We start from the raw sequence: 19,735 nt of genomic DNA, 5'->3' as shown, positions 1-19,735 counted from the left end.
ATCCTCTGAAATGGTGGTTGAAGCATGAAGGGACATATGAATCTTTAGCACACCTGGCACGTAAATATCTTGTGATGCTGGCTACAACAGTGCCATACAAACACCTGTTCTGACTTTTGGGTGACATTTGAAACAAGAAGTGGGCAACATTCTCTCCAGCATATGTGAACACACGTGTTTGTCTGAGCGATTGGCTGAACAAGAAGTAGGACTGAGTGGACTTGTAAAACTTTAGAGCCTACATTGTTTTGTTTTTGAATGCAGTTATTTTTGTACATAATTCTACATTTGCAAGTTCAACTTTCATGATAGAGATTGCACTCTACATTACTTGTAATAGGGAAATTGAAAAATACTGCTTTTGTTTTTTACAGTGCAAACACTTTTAATAAAAATAAACAAATATAAAGTGAGCACTGTACACTCTGTATTCTGTATTGTAATTGAAATCAATATATTTGAAAAAGTAGAAAACATCCAAAATATTTAAATGATATTCTATTGTTTAACAGTGAATTAATTGAGCAATTAATCACAATTTTTTCAATCACTTGTTAGTAAAAAAAAAAAAAAAAAAAAAAAAAAAGAATGGGGCCAGATTCTTCACTCTCTGGCAGCTTGAGTCATGAATTCCACCTGTGCAAAGTGGGTATAAAATGCTTCTGCTCTGTCTTGGGAGCACTTCACACTCAGTTTGCACAGCTGTCAATGACAATACTAGGAGAAAAGAAGTGGAGAATCAGGCCTATGCACCTGAACAAATAAAACCTCCATATCCAAACACCATCAAATTTTGAAACTTAGCATCCAAAGTTCATGACTTTCCCCTCCACATACAATGAATTGAATCAGGAGCATGGGTCTGTACATTCTGAATTTTTAGGGAAACTTGGATTCAGATCTGACTTTTACAGCTCAGGGACATCTATATTGTGTGCATTATTAGGTGCTTACAGAGCTTTGATGTCGTCATAGTTGGTGACCTCCCAGGATAACACAGAGCTAGACTTTCAGTTCTTTGTAGGCTTTTCTCTCATGGGTCCTAGAACCAGGGAATTTATCTAAATCTTAACAGATACATACATTCATTCAAGGGCCTATGCCAGTGGTTCTTAACCTATTTGCCATTGTGGACCACATCCAATACTACCTGTATTGTAGCTATTCCCTGAGGATGTCACATGGTCCTCAGCTCTGTGCTGATTGGGTCACAGGTTGAGAACCACTGGTCTATGCTAACCTCTACTGACACAACCCCCCACTAGTAAAAAGGCAATGGTGGGACAAGGCAGTCCATTCGTGGAGTGCATGTGTAAGGAGCTAGTATATACACAAAGCCAGCAGTGCTGGCTAGGGCCTGGTTGGGCTAGAGTAGGAAAAATATGTATTTAGGCCCCAGTCTTGTTCCCAATAAATGGGTGTCTTAACACTGATTTAACTCTAACTACTACAGGATCAGGCCATTATTTAACACTGGAGGTAGGCAGAGCAGAGACCATGGGAGACTTGATTCCTTGGCAAGCCCATCAGGTGGGATGCTTCAGAACCAGGGACCCGGGGAGCTTTAAAGCTGTGGGAGCCCAAACTGCTGAGGAACTATGAGCTTGAGAACCAGGACTCCAAGCTCCCAGCTCTCCATCAGCCTGCCAGGCAAGCTGGTGAGAATCTGGGTTGGTAAGCTGGCAAGAACTTAGGTTTCTTACAGAATTTTGTTGAGATCAACATGGTGCCATGAAGTATTTAATTTTGATGAACCAGCAAATCCCAATGAGAGAATGTTTCATCAAAAGTTTCCCAACCAACTGTATTTAACACATCCCATCAGTATCTCCTATGTCAGGGTTCCTAGGAAGCTGCTGGCAGACTTTCAAGATACCCTTACACATTGGAAATCCATCTTCAGAGCAAAGGATTAGATGTAAATTTTACCTCTGTCACTTAATCTATTTCTAGAACTCAAATGGAAATAGACAAGAAGCCATGCAAATAATTGCAAGTATGGAAAATGTAAACAGATGTATCCTCTAGCTTCAGTCGCCTGATGGGAATATTAACAACTGCTAAATAACACTTTCTAATATTTTTTTAAAACTAACTGATTTATCATAAAGCTTTTTATTATGATTTTTGTTTAGATTTAATCTTAACACATTGCTGCATGGAATTCTTTCAACCCCATAAATAAGTCACTTTGTATGCTGAAGGCATAAACCTTATGAGTTATAACTGCTTCTGCAGTAGATAAAGGTTAATCTAGAAAAGAGCAAAATGTGGTGGGCAATTAGATTGTCCATTATATCTTTCCTTAGATGGAGACGTGTTCTGGCACTTATCCCAAATTGTTGTTGACTGTGATGCTGGTCAGCTGAGAGAGAAGTTGGAGGTGACATGATTAAAAAGATGCAGTGGTCCTTTTCCAGATGCTGTTCTTGTTGCCTGCTGGTGGTGTTGCTTCTCTTTTTTCTTACCTGTTTCTTTTTTTTTAAAGAACTATTTGGGAACACCACTGTTCCCTGTTAGAGGCAAACACTGAAGAATGTGGAAGACATCTGTATTTTTATGACTATTATGTATACATCTATTATTATGCTGTTTGCTAAAGGACTAATATCCTGTGGGAGCTCACCTCACACCTCCCCAGGAAAGAACTACAATGACTGTAGACAGTCAGCCATCTACCAAGATTTACAAGACAATGGCTGGACTGTTCTCTTTGGTGATTTGCCTCCAACCTGTGGTGTGCTCACTAGACAAATCTGGCAAAGGAAGGTGGTCCCAGCTTGCAGTCATAGAGAACAAAAGGCCTATTTGGGTTTAAACAGACACTCCCTGAGGCTCAGGGAAGACAGGGAGCATGGAGGTAGTGAAAGTACCCAGAGATGGGGGTATTTTGGGTTAAATTGGTACCTATGTATATCTTAAGGAAAGCTAAATTTTATGTGAGACCTATGCATTATAGGCCTTTTGTTTTTTAACCCCTTTTCTCTGAATGCTATGTTCCTATGGAAAAATAAATAATACTTTGTTTTAAGAAGCTGTTCTGACTCACTTAATTTACCTACTCATCACAGTTCTTAGTTTCCTAATGAGTCAGCCTGTTTAATATTTAGAGTACGAGACTTGGAGTAAGAGGAGGGTGTGTTTTAGGCCTTTTTTAAAATAAACATATCCTTCCCTGTGAGTTCCACAGACACAACTGTTGCCTATGGGTTGTAGTAGCAACCAGGTCTGCTGGGCCTCCGTCCCCAAGCTTTGGCTTGAGCCATTGGATCTACATGGTGTTTTTTTGTTCCCTTTTCCAGTTGTACTGGTTATTGGGTTTGCTGCAGCCTTAGAAGGCCACATTTCTGCTGGGTAGAATAGAATCCTAATAAAATCTCCCAAATCTTCTTATTACAGACTGATCAGACCTGTGATCAGTACCTGTCCATGGGAGGTACACCATATATCTGAGATTAACATTAGATTGTCTTTTAAGTGTTGTTCATAAATGCATGTTGTATTCAATAGAAAGAGAAAGCTAGATAATATACCATTTCTGTTGTTTAGTAACATGATTTCTACCAGTGCGGATGGAGGTGAATCACAATGAAAATAGACAGCATTATATTTATTTTCAGTGTCAGTCCTATAATGCAGATTTTTAAATCCCATCAGATTAAACCCACTGATGACCATTCATACATGATTAAAACAATTAGAGTATGAAAAAACTTACTTATCTAAACACTTCAGACTACCACAAAACACTGCATATCTGGGGGGAAAACGCAATCATATCTCTGCTCTCCTACTAAGGCAGCGATCCCCAAACTTTTGAGGGTAGCACCCAACCCTGGAAGTGGGGATACAGCTCGGGGGGGGGGAGAGGAAATAGGGACACACAGGGGCAATGGGATGCAGCTGGGGGTGGGTCAGGGGCCATGAGCAGGGCCACAGGCAGGGACTGAAGCTCGAGGAATGGCTGGGGGCAGAGGTGCAGCTGGGCTGCAGTAGGAGCTGGCAGCCAGGCAGGCCTATGGACAGGTGCAGCTCTGCTCCTGGCCTCACACCCAGCCTCGGTCCTGTGCTGGGAACGGAGCCATGGCCAGTGGCTGAGGCTGGGGGCTGGAGGGTGTCAGAAACGGAGCTACACGGAGGCTGGGGACAGAGCCAGGCACAAGACTGGGAGCTGGGGACACGGCTGAAGGTGTGAACGAAGCAGAGTTGGGGGCAGGAAGGGGTGGTTGGCACTCCCTCCCTGCCCTTGTGAAGGCTGGCCTGGGCCCCGCCATGCTCCCCTGGATGTTCCTCCATGCACCCCTAGAGAGGCATGCCCCACAGTTTGGGGACCTCTGTACTAAGGAATTCAACAACTTATCATATAGATACAAGGTTGTCATGTATACTGTTCTGTTCCTATAAAACTGTATTTCCTATGTTTTAGGGTACTTTCCAGTGAATCAGTGGATGGAAGTAAAGTAGATGAACATCTCATGATATAGGTATTTATGTTCAAAAGATCAAAAATCCCAAGAAGGTGTGGCATGAATCTCCCGAGTTCAAGGAGAAGATGAATATGCTAATAAGGATACTGAGAAAAATGTAAGTATTATGATCAGTCTTTTTGCCTTTATTTCAGCTAGTTTAGGAACAGGACATCTTCAAAACATGGCTTTAATTTATGAGAAAATATCAAATCTTTTTTGTTAGTATAATACATTTGGGAATTAATCTGACTTGCACTAAACTTCAGTGAACAGTGACACTGTTTTAAATTGATTCCCATACTTTTCCTGTATTTACACATTATCTGTTTAGATTGTAAGGTCTTTGGGGCCATGACCATAGTCATACCTGTCATTAAAACACCTAGAACGCTGTTGTCGCTCTATAAATAATATTAGAGAAGCTGAACATTGTTTTAGGTTTTTAAGGGACTGGGGCATACGCAGTCTGGCCTAGTAGGCACAGCTGGGCTGATGTCAACAAATAAAGGATGGCCACACGGCGATAGTCAGCAAGCAGGGAATCAGAGTAATCTATAGAGCCAGGGTCAACAGACAAGAGTCAGGCTGGGGTCAGAAAGCACACAGGAGAGGCAGTTACCAGGCTGGAATCAAGAATCAGGGTCAGAGTCAGGCTGGGGTTGGAAGCTGGAGATCAATAAGCAAGACGCGATCTGAAGCCATAGTAAACCAGAAAATTTCCTAGGGCACTCTCCAGGGTTAAATAGTGAGCATGGGCCAATCGGAAGGCCAGAGGATGCTGTCGCTCTGCACTCATTGAGTGGTTTGTCCTGTGGCACCTAATCTCAACAGTGCTGCTTGGATTGGGTGCTGCATGGCCTCCTGGTGGTAATGTGGGAATGTCAACTGTCCTATGCTCTGCAGACCCATGTTGTAATCTTAAGGATCCTTACCTGGGTTAGTGGATGCATATTTTCTTCTAAATATGTAATGGTTTCACTAAAGAATGTATTGCATAGCTCGGGAAACTGAAAAATGTTAAACCCCAATCCTGCAAAGATTTTTAATTAACTTTTATGCATTTTGGACCCGATTATAAGGCCAGGGAAATTCTTCCTGTTGAGTACAGTGGACTTTGGATCATCTCCTGTGAACAGTTCCATTGACTTAAATGAGACAACTCCTAAGGAGCAAAGTTAAGCACATGAGTAAGTCTTTGCCGATTGGAGCATTAGTGATAAACTTTTCCTTTTTCTCTACTTAGTCCTGTGTTTCAATTACCAGAGGTATTCATGACATATTGGGCTAAGCCATTACCTGTCAGCTACACCAAAGATGCATTTGACCCTGTAATTTCACTTGATGACTTATCAGCCAAACACATAGTACCAGAATCGGTAGATAGTTTTTTTTTATTTAACTTTTTTTGATAATTCTAATATTTCATACAGTTTTCCTTTTCATAAGCTTTCTGCTTTAAATAACCCAATTATTCTTATTTTCATGCTTGCTAGTCATATTGTGCTGTTAATTTCAAAATGTTAAGTAAGTTGCCCTCCGGAAATGTCAGAATCTTATGCTGCCACCACCTCGGCCTGCCAATCTGTGTTTGTGCCAGTGGGGAATGTGGCATTGTTCCATCGGTGCCTGTGCACGTGTGTCTGTGCTGTCAATCAGAGTCAGATGTTAGCATTGGAGTTACAACTTTTATGTTTTTAGGTTTGCCAAATGGTTGTTACAGATTAGGCACAAAGCAAACACCAATGAATATTTTGATTATTGTTTAAAAAAACTCACTCCAATTGTCACAGCCTAACAGATTCAAAAGTATCACACCCTTGTCAGAGTCAAAACTGTGTCAAAAGTGACTCATTCATCCCAGTATATCTGCCAGAAGTAAAAATTGGCTTCATTTTGTTAAACCTATGAATGGTTTCTATGAAACCATTTAAAATTCACACAGATGTGTTGTAGATGTCAATACACTTGTGTTTCAAACGGATTTTTATAAAAGAACATAAGAGTGGTCATCCTGTGTCAGACCAATGGTCCATCTAGCCCAGTATCCTGTCTTCCAAATCCTGCCAGATGCTTCAGAATGAAGCAGGGAATGAACAGAACAGGGCAATTATCGAGTAATCCATCCCCTCGTCCAGTCCCAGCATCTGGCCATCAGGGGCTGAGTGATACCCAGAGCATGTGGTTGCAACCCTGACCATCTTGGGTAATAGCCACTGATGGATCTGTCCTCCATGAACTTATCTAATTCTTTTTTGAATCCTTTTATACTTTTGGTGTTCACAACATCCTCTAGCGTTGAGTTGCACATGTGAGAATTACTTCCTTCTGTTTGTTTTAAACCTGCTTCCTATTAATTTAATTGGGTGACCCCTGGTTCTTGTGTTATGTGAAGGGGTAAATAACAGTCCCGTATTCACTTTCTCCATTCACCTCTCTTCACTGTGAAAATTGACCATTTATTGTTACCCTTTGTTTCCTATTTTTAACTAGTTACTAATTCATGAGAGGACCTTCCCTCTTATGCCATGACTTTGTTTCAGAGCCTTTGAGAGGGACCTTGTCAAAGGCTTTCTGAAAGTCCAAGTACGTTATATTAATTGGATCACCCTCGTTCACGTTTGTTGATGCCCTCAAATAATTCTAATAGATTGGTGAGGCATGATTTTCCTTTACAAAAGCCATGTTGACTCTTCCCCAGCAAACTGTGTTCATCTATACGTATAATACTGTTCTTTACTATAATTTCAACCAATTTGCCTGGTACTGAAGTATAGGCATTCTGGCCTATAATTGCTGGGATCGCCTCTGTAGCCTTTTAAAAAAAAGTGGCATAACATTAGCTATCCTCCAGTCATATGGTACAGAGGCTGATTTAAGCGATAGGTTACATACCATAGTTAGTTCTGCAATTTCAAATTTGAGTTCCTTCAGAACTCTTGGGTGAATGCCATCTGATCGTGGGGACTTATTAGTGTTAAATTTATCAATCTGTTCCAAACTCTCCTGTACTGACATCTCAACCTGGGACTGTTCCTCAGATTTGTCATCTAAAGAGAATGGCTCATGGGTGGGAATCTCCCTCATGTCCTCTGGAGTGAAGACCAATGCAAAGAATTGATTTAGCTTCTTTGCAACAGCCTTATCTTCCTTGAGTGCTGTTTTAGCACCTCGATTTGTCTAGTGGCCCCACTGATTTTTTTTGGCAGGCTTCTTCTTTCTGATGTATTTATATTTTTTTACTCTTATTTTTTGTCTATTGCTAGTTGCTCTTCAAATTTTTTTTGGCCTGCCTAATTATACTTTTGCACTTCACTTGCCAGAGTTTATGCACCTTTCTATTTTCCTCAGTATGACTTACCTTCCAATTTTTAAAGGATGCCTCTAACAGTCTATTTTACTTAGTTGTTTAGCCATGGTGGCATTTTTGGTCCTCTTAATTTTTTTTATTTGGGGTATACATTTAATCTGAGCCTTTACTAGTGTGTTTAAAAAGCTTCCATGAAGACTGCATGCATTTAACTTTTGTGACTGTTCCTTTTTATATCTGTTTGACTAGCTTCCTCATTTTTTTTATACTTCCCCTTTTTAAAGTGAAATACTACTGTGGTGGGATTCTTTGGTATTTTCCCCCTGTACACGTGTGTTAAATTTAATTACATTATGGTCACTATTACCAAATCATTTAGCTATATTCACCTCTTGGACCAGATTCTATGTGCCACTGAAGACAAAATCAAGAATTGCCTCTCCCCTTTTGGGTTCCAGAACTAGTTGCTCCAAGAAGCAAACAATAATGGTGTCTAGAAATTTTTTCTCTGCATCCTGACTTGAGGTGATATGTATCCAGTCAGTATGGGGAATAGTTGTAATCCCCCACCATTATTAGGTTTTCTATTTTTATAGCATCTCTAATTTCCCTGGGTGTTTCATAATCACCATCACCATCGTGGTCAGGTGGTTGGTAGTATATTCCTACTGTTAAATTCTTTTTCAAACATGGAATTGCTATCCATAGACATTCTATGGTACAGTTTGATTCATTTAAGATTTTTACTATATTTGACTGTATGCTTTCTTTCACATATAGTGCCACTCCCCACCAGCATGACCTACTCTCATTCCGATATATTTTGTATCCTGTTGTTAGTGTTCCCTTGATTATCATCATTCCACCAAGTATCTGTGATGCTTGTCATATCAAAATCCTCATTTAATACCAGGCACTCAAGTTCACCCATCTTAGTATTTAGACTTCTTGCATTTATATACAAGCAGTTATAAAATTTGTCACTTTTTAGTTGTCCACCTTCATGTGATGTAAATGAATGAGACTCTTTTTCATGTGACTGTTTCTTTTCAGCTCCTACCTATACTTTATCAAATTCTGCCCCCTCCTTTTTACTAGGGCATAGAGAATCCCTGTTAATGATTCTTCCCCTAAGGGATTTCTCTGCCCTAACCATATTCTCCTCCACAGGCTAAATTTGGCCTCCAGGACCTCTCTCCTACCTTTCCTTATGACATTATTACATGTACCACAACCACTGGTTCCTTCCCAACACTGCACATAAGTTTGTCTAGATGTCTTGAGAGATCCACAACCTTCGCACCCGGCAGGCAATTGACTATGCGTTTCCCCTGGCCGCCACAAACCCAGCTATGTATATTTCTAATGATTGACTGCCCCATTGCTATTACTTGTCTCTTCCTAATAAGAGGAGTCCCCTCCCATGCAGAGGTATCCTCAGTGTGAGATAATATCCTGACACCTGGAAAGAGGATCCCAACAATGGGATTAACGAATTTATTTGAGCATAAACTTTCATGGGCTAAAACCCACTTCATCAGACGCATGGAGTGGAACATACAGTAGGGAGGTATAAATACACAGCATATGAAAAGATGTGAGTTGCCTTACCAAGTTGGGGGGATCAGTGCTAACGAGCCAATTCAATTAAGGTGGAAGTGGGCTATTGATAAGAAGGGGTAGAAATCACTTTTGTAGTGTTAATGAGGCCAATGTAAACAAGGTGGCCCATTTCAAACAGTTGACTAGAAGGTATGAGTATCAGCCAGGGGACATTAGACTTCAGTGCAAGCAGATACTGTGAAATTTAAAATATAAATTAAGTAATTTTAATTTCCAATTACAAACATCTAGCTTCTGTACATTTAGATTTATCCAGACCTCAAATGATGCTCTAATTACAGCTAGCGGAAAGCTAGGGGCAGTATAAAAGGGGAACGAGAAGTGTGCCTGCGGAGGGAGGCATTCATGTTTGTAAAAGGCATATGGAAAAATCCTAGCTCCACTGAAGTCAATGGCAGAACTCCCATTGACTTCAGTGGGTCCAGGATTTTACCCATCGTGTTTACTGGATGCTGAGGGGAGTGCACTGGGCAGCTATACTTGCTATGAGGTGTTGTCAAAGCAGCGCTGACAATACTTACATCCTGGCTCTCTCAGACGCATCCACCTGGGATGATATGCATTAGAGGCAGTATTTGCTTGCTGTTTTCCTTGCTCCCCCAGAGTGCAAGAGGCTGGATTATGGTTGCCTCTTGTGCAACTTTGTTGTAGAGTAAATAAGGAACTTCCTACAATCTGCAGCCCTTTTAGTGCTCCTACACATAGGCAGTCGTCATTTTAGCCTTGTATTGATGATGGATGATGATAAAATTGGGGTAATCCCATTGGCTTCATAGTATTTCTCTGAGTATCAATGGAAGGAAGAATTTTTCCTGTATTATATCTTCCAGAAGATAGGATATAGAAATAGATCTTGTGATAAAGTAAAACATCTCAAGATGGAGACTGTAAAAAATTGCAGCCATGAAAGAAATGCCTTTGTATTGAAAAAGTAAGCTTTGGTTTCCTCTTAATTGTTTGAATTATTTCTGAATAAATTGGTGTTACAGACTTTTTTCCCCTGTCTTTTTTAACGAACTCATAAACTAGCTGTAAAATATCCAGCTTCAGCTTTCAGCACACCATGTGGCTACAAATTCTCTTGTCTCTTCCATCTGCCACAGAGTTTGAGACCCTCTCAGAGAAGCCAGCAATGTATTTTTTTCTTTTACTCCCACCAATTAAAGATTTTTTCCTTGGAGGGTCTGATGGATCTGAAGATCATTATCTTTCTATTGGACAATGATGCAAAGCTCTGTCAGGCGAAGAGACTCTAAGGAATTGCTCTTAAGAACATCAAGATTTTGCAGTTCAGACTTAGGGCCAAGTGCTTCCCAGGTCAGTGCAGCAATGAGAGTGAGGCACTGGCAGGTGCACCCTTCCGTGTCAGGAATCCTGACAGCCAAGGTAGGATCGTACAGGGTGTTCTTTGGAGCAGTGTGTGGCTAGTATGCGCTGATGAGCTCAGTATAAGCATTAGCCTGCTGGCTGGTTGTCTGTCTCCCCTAGCCAGCAGTTTTTAGTTGTGATGCGTGGGTGGATGAATTGGACTACCTTCAATTTCTTGAATGTAAAGGGGAGATCCTCTCCCACTGTCTTGAATGTAAAGGGGAGATCCTCCCACACTGCTTATGCAATGTTGCGTATGTGGGGAAAAGGCATCTGATGCAGGATTTAGGCTGCCATATAATATACATTTTACAGAGTTTTTGAGCTCAGACCAGAGATCAACTTCAACCTCAAAGGAAAGTTAGAGATAGGTTAACAGATCTCTTTTACAGAAAAGTGAAGAGAGATTTTCTCCCCTTCCTCCCTTCCCCTGCAATGCCAGAGCACAGATAACTCATCCAGGCAAGGTATATAACTGTTAAGAGGCAGAGCTGCAGGATATACCTCCATTTGGTATCAAGGAGGAGTTGCCAATAATTGTGATTTCATCATGAATACTAAGCAGGAGTCTTATTCAGGTGCCTAACTATGATGTCTAAAATTGGACAACTAGATCCAAAGTATGAGAATGTTGACTCTCTGTCAAAGCACCATATTTATGTGCAATTGTTTTTATTTGCAGGAACTCAATACAATCTATTACAGGTTTTGCTCACAATTGCAAAATCAGTGGTGTAGTGGGTAAGCTAACCTAAATTAAACCTCTGTTCTCCAAATGAGAAGGGGATAACCTCAGTTTACCCGAGTTTACCCTCAACTACACTACTGTTTAAAGTACTCTAAGCTGGAGGCCAAACAGATCACACACCATCTACAGTGCTAAATTTCTGGATTATTCACCAAAGCTGTTGGTTTTTTAAATGATAGATGTTAAATTGTAGTTAATATTATTTACATGGAACCATCCTTTAAAAAGATGTCTTATTCCATGAGTCTGACACTTGCAATATGCATACTGTATAATTGTGGTTTCAGAGTAGCAGCCGTGTTAGTCTGTATTCGCAAAAAGAAAAGGAGTACTTGTGGCACCTTAGAGACTAACAAATTTATTTGAGTTAATATAGTTGTCTCAGTGTATGCATTGTGAACTATGCTGCTTGTTCTTCATTCTGTTTCACTTTAGACTAGAACAAGCAGGTTCCTGTAGCAAATATTGACTATAATTTCATTTTTAATTGTAAAAAGATCAGTGCTTTTTGTTGCCATCTATTTCAGAAATTAATTCTATATTTTACACTGAACTCTTGAGCCCTTCATCAGCAAGATACTTATGCAAGTGCCTAACACTAAGCATGTGAGCAGTCCCATTGAAGTTCATGGCAATGGGATTTTCAAAAGTGGCCTAACTTGGCTCCTAAACTCCCACGGATTTCACTGGGAAACAAGTTACGTCAATGCTGAGCATTTTTGAAAATCCCTCCCTTAATATGTTTTAGGTGCCTAACTCAAGACACCAACATTTATTTTTTTAAAAATCACCGTTTGTGCATTATAGCAAAATCCCCCTTGGAAGATCTGTAAGAAGTTGCACTTTTGACTCAATGGGACTTTTTTTCTGACTACAGACTGAATAAGGATTTTGGGATTTGGCCCTATATATATATATTTTTTTCTTTGATCTGCCATAGGGTAGTTGTTTATATTTCCTTTTGGCTTCTGACTTCTTTTGGTGAATGCACAAAAGCATATCTTAGGTTTAAAAAACAAAACAAAAAAACCCGTCTGTGGCACTTGCAGATAGTGGCTTTGTTTTATTCCATTTCCCTTATCTGTCTCTTTAGCAGTTCCCTTGGCTTGGCTAATTATTTTAAAATTTGTAGCCACTCTGTACATTAGGACTATTTCTAACACTCACAATTCCAAACTGTCTTGGTACACTCATGTAAACAAAAGTTAGGGAAATGCAATGTTAAAACACCTCTCCTTGATCTCTCTAAAAAATCCCTCATCTTGTCATGTTTCCAAGCTTTCTTATTTATAAATCCACTAATTACACAACAGATAATTGGGACCGTATAATACCAGCACAAACCATATATCTTAGTTCAAATTCACCGCAAAATAGCAACAGAAATTGTACATCTCACTGCCAATTAGCTAATAGCAGTAAAGAACTCTAACAGTGACAAGCAGAATGTTTAAGCATATGCTTCATTTACATTTTCTGGAAGGCAAAAAGTAACCATCTCCAATTTTCCTATCTGTTTGACACTTAAGCGAGGTACAGAGAAATAAGAATTTCTTTTAGATTTTTTTTTTAATATTATAGGCCAAATTTTCAAAAGTGACTTCTAATTCTAGGTGGCCCTTCCAGTGAAAAATATTGTGGCTTTGATTTGGAGGGGAGAGCAATACTGTTTCCATCCCAAGCTGCACTAAACCCAGCTCTGGCATTACCCAGAATCTTACCCTAATTGTCTAAAGTTGGGCACTCAGAATTAGAGGCCAAGTCTAAAGATTTTTCCCCAAATTACCTGAAATATTTTTGTGTATGCTTTGAGGAGGGAAACAGTAACATTAAAGTTGGTCACTTTTTTGCAAAATAAAATGAAAAATGGGAAAATCCCATAATGTGAAGGGCAAAATTATGGGCCAGACCCTATGTCCATGTGCATCCAAATATCCCAGGGAAACTAGTGGGAATTTGAGTGTGCAAGGAATTCAGGAAATTGCCTGAAGGAATATGGTTAACATACTATGTACATACCCTGCATGATCCTTTGTGTGTAGCTCTTCTATGATAAAAAGGGGTTTCCCCATTTCTAAATATGACAGATTTAGAACCAGGTGCTGCTTCCATTGAGGACAGTTGCCACACTCCCATTGACTTTATTCGGGCTAGGATCAGGTCCTTAATCTCTGTGATTGATTTAGAACATAACTAATATGTTCATTACTAATGGGCCAATTTTTTTATATACACTATTGTTCAGGCCAAATATTCTGTATTAGTTTCATTTTAATCCTAGTAAACTTTCAATGCTTAGGTATTTTTAATAGATTAGACAATCAAATAGGTCTGTCTGGAACTATTTTATTGTCACCAATAGCCACACTTGTTCCAACACATCATAAACTGACTTAAAATGTAAAACCCCGTAAAAATAAACACTGCTTGTTTTTAAAGACATTGTTTCTTGGTAAATATTGTGTTGAAACCAGAATTAATATTTTCTGGATTATCATAAGTGCATTTGCATCAAAGTTAAGAGAACCCCAACAATCAGGTTATTGTTGTTATAAGCCGTATTTCTTTTATTTACTCTCAGTATTCATCTAAATTGTGCTATCTTTCTTAATATCTGATGTTAGCAATAGTCTTTTTGGATTTAAGTGCTCTACATCTACAAGATTAGCTAAAGAATTAATTTTGTGGAGGCTTTGGGAAGATTGTCTGTATCAACATTTTAAAAAAAGATGTTTTGAAAGTTTCTTCAGTAAATTATTGTAAAGTGCAAGCCCTGATTTCCTGTATCTACCCTTCCAACTGCCATCTTCTAGTGTTGCGCGGCACTCGTAACCTTTGCTTCTGAGACGTACTAATAACTTGCTTGCTGAAGTACTTAAAACAATGGTATTTGAAAGCCTCTAATATTTGTCACTGTGGAGGACACTGAAGTGAGCATTTTTGTTAGCACTAATCTCTCTACTCATTTTAAGGTTCTAAGGAGTCTGCTAATACAGCTCCCCATTCCAAGTGTTGGGGAGATGGAGGAGCTCAGGGAAGAAGCAAATCAGAGACAGAGTAGTTTTGTGTTTTTGTCTTTATCAATTACAGAAGATTAGTGCCATTAGAATAATGGCTCTCTTGCTCTACAAAAATTTAAATTTAATTAAATTCTTCAGCACTGAGGATACTGAGAAGATCTTTGCGGACAGAGACTGAATCTTTGTACGGAGTCTAACACATTGGAGGCCCTTTCCTGATAGGGGCTTATGGATACTACTGCTATATAATATCTGCCCACAAACTAAAAGAGAAAAATTGATAGTCTGGTATTTTCTTTGATGCAATCTTGTTTATTCACAAGGAATGTACAAAGTCCTGTTCCTCCAAATGCAGGAGGAACCACAGGCAAAAGCCCAGGCTTCTTTTCAGCCAGTACCCGCAGCAGAGAACCTCTCTGTAGTTTTCTCTCAGGGTCACACTGTGCATACAGGCTTAGTTCTACCTGGATTTCCTTGGGATGCCTCTGTCTTTCTCTGGTTCTATGTTCTACATTCCCTTACACACACTCACATCTGCCCACAACCTTAAGGAAAACAATGCTCAGGAAAAAACCCTTCTGCACATGCAGTCTAAAACTCCCAGATGGGTTCACATAATCCTTTTGTGGGGGATGGGGGGATTATGATTAATTAATATAGCTAAGGATAAATCAAAGGTCATAGCCATGAATCCCAATGGGTTTTAACTCACCCCAAAACAAGGTTTCACCCAGCTCATAACATTACCATCTTCAGAAGTTAAAACTAGTCAACATTACAACATTAATTGGTCACAGGAGTCACACGTCCTTTCCCTCCCCAAGACTTTGGTGCCTTGCATCTAGGTATTGAGCTAATGTTCTGAACTATAAACTGTTCTGGAGCAGCACAATGATGAATCCATCTATCTAGCTCCAAAACAGCATTTAGAATGTCAGAGAGGTACAGCATTTTATACTAGTTGGGGTAGGCTCTGACCTCTTCCACTCAGTTCCCTAAGAATTCAGTTTGACTCTGTTCTCATCACTTGGGTTCCTTTATTTGGCACACAGCAAAGCTATGCTGAGTTGATCAGACTCAAACATAGGGGTGTAGGGAATACTACACATCCAAAGTTACACAGCAAACCTCTTCCTTTATGACAGGTTTCAGAGTAGCAGCCATGTTAGTCTGTATTCGCAAAAAGAAAAGGAATACTTGTGGCACATTAGAGACTAACAAATTTATTAGAGCATAAGCTTTCGTGAGCTACAGCTCACTTCATCGGATGCATTTGGTGGAAAAAACAGAGGGGAGATTGATATACACACAGAGAACATGAAACAATGGGTTTATCATACACACTGTAAGGAGAGTGATCACTTAAGATAAGCCATCACCAGCAGCATGGGGGGGAAAGAAGGAAAACCTTTCATGGTGACAAGCAAGGTAGGCTATTTCCAGCAGTTAACAAGAATATCTGAGGAACAGTGGGGGGTGGGGTGGGGTGGGGTGGGGTGGGGAGAAATAACATGGGGAAATAGTTTTACTTTGTGTAATGACTCATCCATTCCCAGTCTCTATTCAAGCCTAAGTTAATTGTATCCAGTTTGCAAATTAATTCCAATTCAGCAGTCTCTCGTTGGAGTCTGTTTTTGAAGCTTTTTTGTTGAAGTATAGCCACTCTTAGGTCTGTGATCGAGTGACCAGAGAGATTGAAGTGTTCTCCGACTGGTTTTTGAATGTTATAATTCTTGATGTCTGATTTGTGTCCATTCATTCTTTTACGTAGAGACTGTCCAGTTTGACCAATGTACATGGCAGAGGGGCATTGCTGGCACATGATGGCATCTATCACATTGGTAGATGCGCAGGTGAAAGAGCCTCTGATAGTGTGGCTGATGCAATTAGGCCCTATGATGGTGTCCCCTGAATAGATATGTGGACAGAGTTGGCAACTGGCTTTGTTGCAAGGAGAGGTTCCTGGGTTGGTGGTTCTGTTGTGTGGTTGCTGGTGAGTATTTGCTTCAGACTGGGGGGCTGTCTGTAAGCAAGGACTGGCCTGTCTCTCAAGATCTGTGAGAGTGATGGGTCGTACTTCAGGATAGGTTGTAGATCCTTGATGATGCGTTGGAGAGGTTTTAGTTGGGGGCTGAAGGTGATGGCTAGTGGCGTTCTGTTATTTTCTTTGTTGGGCCTGTCCTGTAGTAGGTGACTTCTGGGTACTCTTCTGGCTCTGTCAATCTGTTTCTTCACTTCAGCAGGTGGGTATTGTAGTTGTAGGAATGCATGATAGAGATCTTGTAGGTGTTTGTCTCTGTCTGAGGTGTTGGAGCAAATGCGGTTATATCGTAGAGCTTGGCTGTAGACAATGGATCGTGTGGTATGATCTGGATGAAAGCTAGGGCATGTAGGTAGGAATAGTGGTCAGTAGGTTTCCGATATAGGGTGGTGTTTATGTGACCATCACTTATTAGCACCGTAGTGTCCAGGAAGTGGATCTCTTGTGTGGACTGGTCCAGGCTGAGGTTGATGGTGGAATGGAAATTGTTGAAATCCTGGTGGAATTCCTCCAGGGCTTCTTTTCCATGGGTCCAGATGATGAAGATATCAATGTAGCGCAAGTAGAGTAGGGGCATTAGGAGACGAGAGCTGAGGAAGCGATGTTCTAAGTCAGCCATAAAAATGTTGGCATACTGTGGGGCCATGCGGGTACCCATCGCAGTGCCGCTGATTTGAAGGTATACATTGTCCCCAAATGTGAAATAGTTATGGGTGAGGACAAAGTCACAAAGTTCAGCCACCAGGTTAGCCGTGACATTATCGGGGATACTGTTCCTGACGGCTTGTAGCCCATCTTTGTGTGGAATGTTGGTGTAGAGGGCTTCTACATCCATAGTGGCTAGGATGGTGTTTTTAGGAAGATCACCAATGGATTGTAGTTTCCTCAGGAAGTCAGTGGTGTCTCGAAGATAGCTGGGAGTGCTGGTAACGAAGGGCCTGAGGAGGGAGTCTACATAGCCAGACAATCCTGCTGTCATAGTGCCAATGCCTGAGATGATGGGGCGTCCAGGATTTCCAGGTTTATGGATCTTGGGGAGCAGATAGAATACCCCAGGTTGGGGTTCCAGGGGTGTGTCTGTGCGGATTTGTTCTTATGCTTTTTCAGGGAGTTTCTTGAGCAAATGCTGTAGTTTCTTTTGGTAACTCTCAGTGGGATCAGAGTGTAATGGCTTGTAGAAAGTGGTGTTGGAGAGCTACCTAGTAGCCTCTTGTTCATACTCCAACCATGATTTCAACAATTTCCATCCCACCATCAACCTCAGCCTGGACCAGTCCACACAAGAGATCCACTTTCTGGACATTTCCAGTATTAACTGCTGGAAATAGCCTACCTTGCTTGTCACCATGAAAGGTTTTCCTCCCCCCCCCCCCCACGCTGCTGGTGATGGCTTATCTTAAGTGATCACTCTCCTTACAGTGTGTATGATAAACCCATTGTTTCATGTTCTCTGTGTGTGTATATCAATCTCCCCTCTGTTTTTTCCACCAAATGCATCCGATGAAGTGAGCTGTAGCTCACGAAAGCTTATGCTCTAATAAATTTGTTAGTCTCTAAGGTGCCACAAGTACTCCTTTTCTCTTCCTTTATATACATTTACACATTACACTGCATTTACTATACATTGCATTACACATTTTGAAATTGGTTTGGTTACTTAATAACCCCCTGAGCTTCCACGCTCCCCCGTGGGGCTGTGTATGGCCCACAGCTAATTATTTCTGTGGGTCAGTGGCTCCTGATAGAAAAAATATCCCTCCTCCACTGTATAGCATGCACTGCCCATGTACAACTTACTCTTAACCTTATCTTTATGTTCCCAATTTATCTTATCTATTCTTTTTCCATAGTAAATAGTTCCCTCGCTGTTCCCTCTTATTTTAGCTAGCACAGACATTCTGTTTCTAGCCTGCTGATCAGTTTACCTCCCTAACCTTGTCTCACAAGAAATGAAGCCTCATCTATGTCCAATTACTCTTGTCAGCCAGGCCTACAGTATTTAAATGGTCTGGAGAAAAAAGTGAAAAGCAAGGGAAATTAGAACTGCCTCTTTATTTCCATAGAGAAAAGTGTGCATGTTTTATACATCTCTGAACTGTTATTTTGGATTAGTTTAATAACTCAAGACAGCAGAACATGCATTACTGAGACATTGCTAAAGGTACAACCTTGTGCTGTAGTGGGGCTGGATTGCACCGTAACGGCATACCAGCACTTCTGCCAGAAGGAAGATGCCATTCATTCTCAAAATGGTGTCTTCTGCACAGCATGGTCTTGCATCCACTGTGCAGGCGCAGTCACTCTACCTGGAGGTTGTCATTTGGTAGAGCAAAATGGTGTCCTCTGCCCGGCATGATTGCGAGGTCGCACTTCATGGAGGATGCCATTTTGTAGAGGTTGGGGCATTCTGGTAGCTGCCCATTCAGGACTACACCCCTGGATCCAAAAATCAGTCATTCCCAGGCCAGACAGTAGTCAGCCCCATTCCCAAAGGATGTAACAGCAAAACCTTTACACATCAGCAAACTTTATATAAATTCCAGTCCTATAAAACCAAAATAACCAAGGGTGTCTGAAGATCTAAATGACACAAGGATGAGCACAAATTGAAAGTACATTTAAACCCTCTCACCCCAAACACAGTCACAGTTAAAAAGGAAACAACAACGCAGTAACTTTCTCTGTATAAACATAGCAAAGACCAAAACTATGCACAATGCAGAGAATCTCTCCTATGTTTGTGGGGATTCCTTCTCTCCTGACTTCCATATCAGATCAGTGCAAACCAGTTTGAGGAGTGGGGAAGGAAAATAGGGGTGAGGATACTGGAGTTACTTAATGAAAAAAGCTATTTAAATCATTTTTTTCCCTTTTATACAGCACTGGTAGGTCACAATTTTATATGCTGTATCACCTTTAGAATGTTGCACCTTACAACAGTTGAACATTCTACAAAAAAAACCTGTGAGGTGTGACTTTGGCTTTGCTACGTTGCTTTTGAAGGGTGTATCTACGCTGCACGTTTCTTTTGGTGGCGTGTAGTGTACATACCAGTGTAGTCCACACCAGCACAGGTATAAATAGCAGTGTAGAGAGTGAGTCACAGTTTTAGTGAATAAAGACACTCCTGAAGGGTGTGGGTATGTACACAAGCACATA

The 19,735-nt window shown here is 40.6% G+C and overlaps 1 protein-coding gene across 1 annotated transcript in view; it reads left to right on the top strand.

Moving 5' to 3' along the window:
* The window catches only part of CNBD1 (cyclic nucleotide binding domain containing 1), a 296,153-nt gene that overhangs the window by 36,297 nt on the left and 240,121 nt on the right, over window positions 1-19,735 (top strand). The window contains 2 exon segments of the mRNA XM_043506978.1: window positions 4,427-4,464; window positions 4,467-4,584. Of these exon segments, the coding sequence (XP_043362913.1) occupies window positions 4,427-4,464; window positions 4,467-4,584 (156 nt within the window).

Source organism: Dermochelys coriacea, chromosome 2 (assembly GCF_009764565.3).
Source record: "Dermochelys coriacea isolate rDerCor1 chromosome 2, rDerCor1.pri.v4, whole genome shotgun sequence".
Classification (NCBI taxonomy): domain Eukaryota; kingdom Metazoa; phylum Chordata; order Testudines; family Dermochelyidae; genus Dermochelys; species Dermochelys coriacea.
The sequence above is the reverse complement of the archived record's forward strand: the minus strand, read 5'-3'. Positions and strand labels throughout refer to the sequence as shown.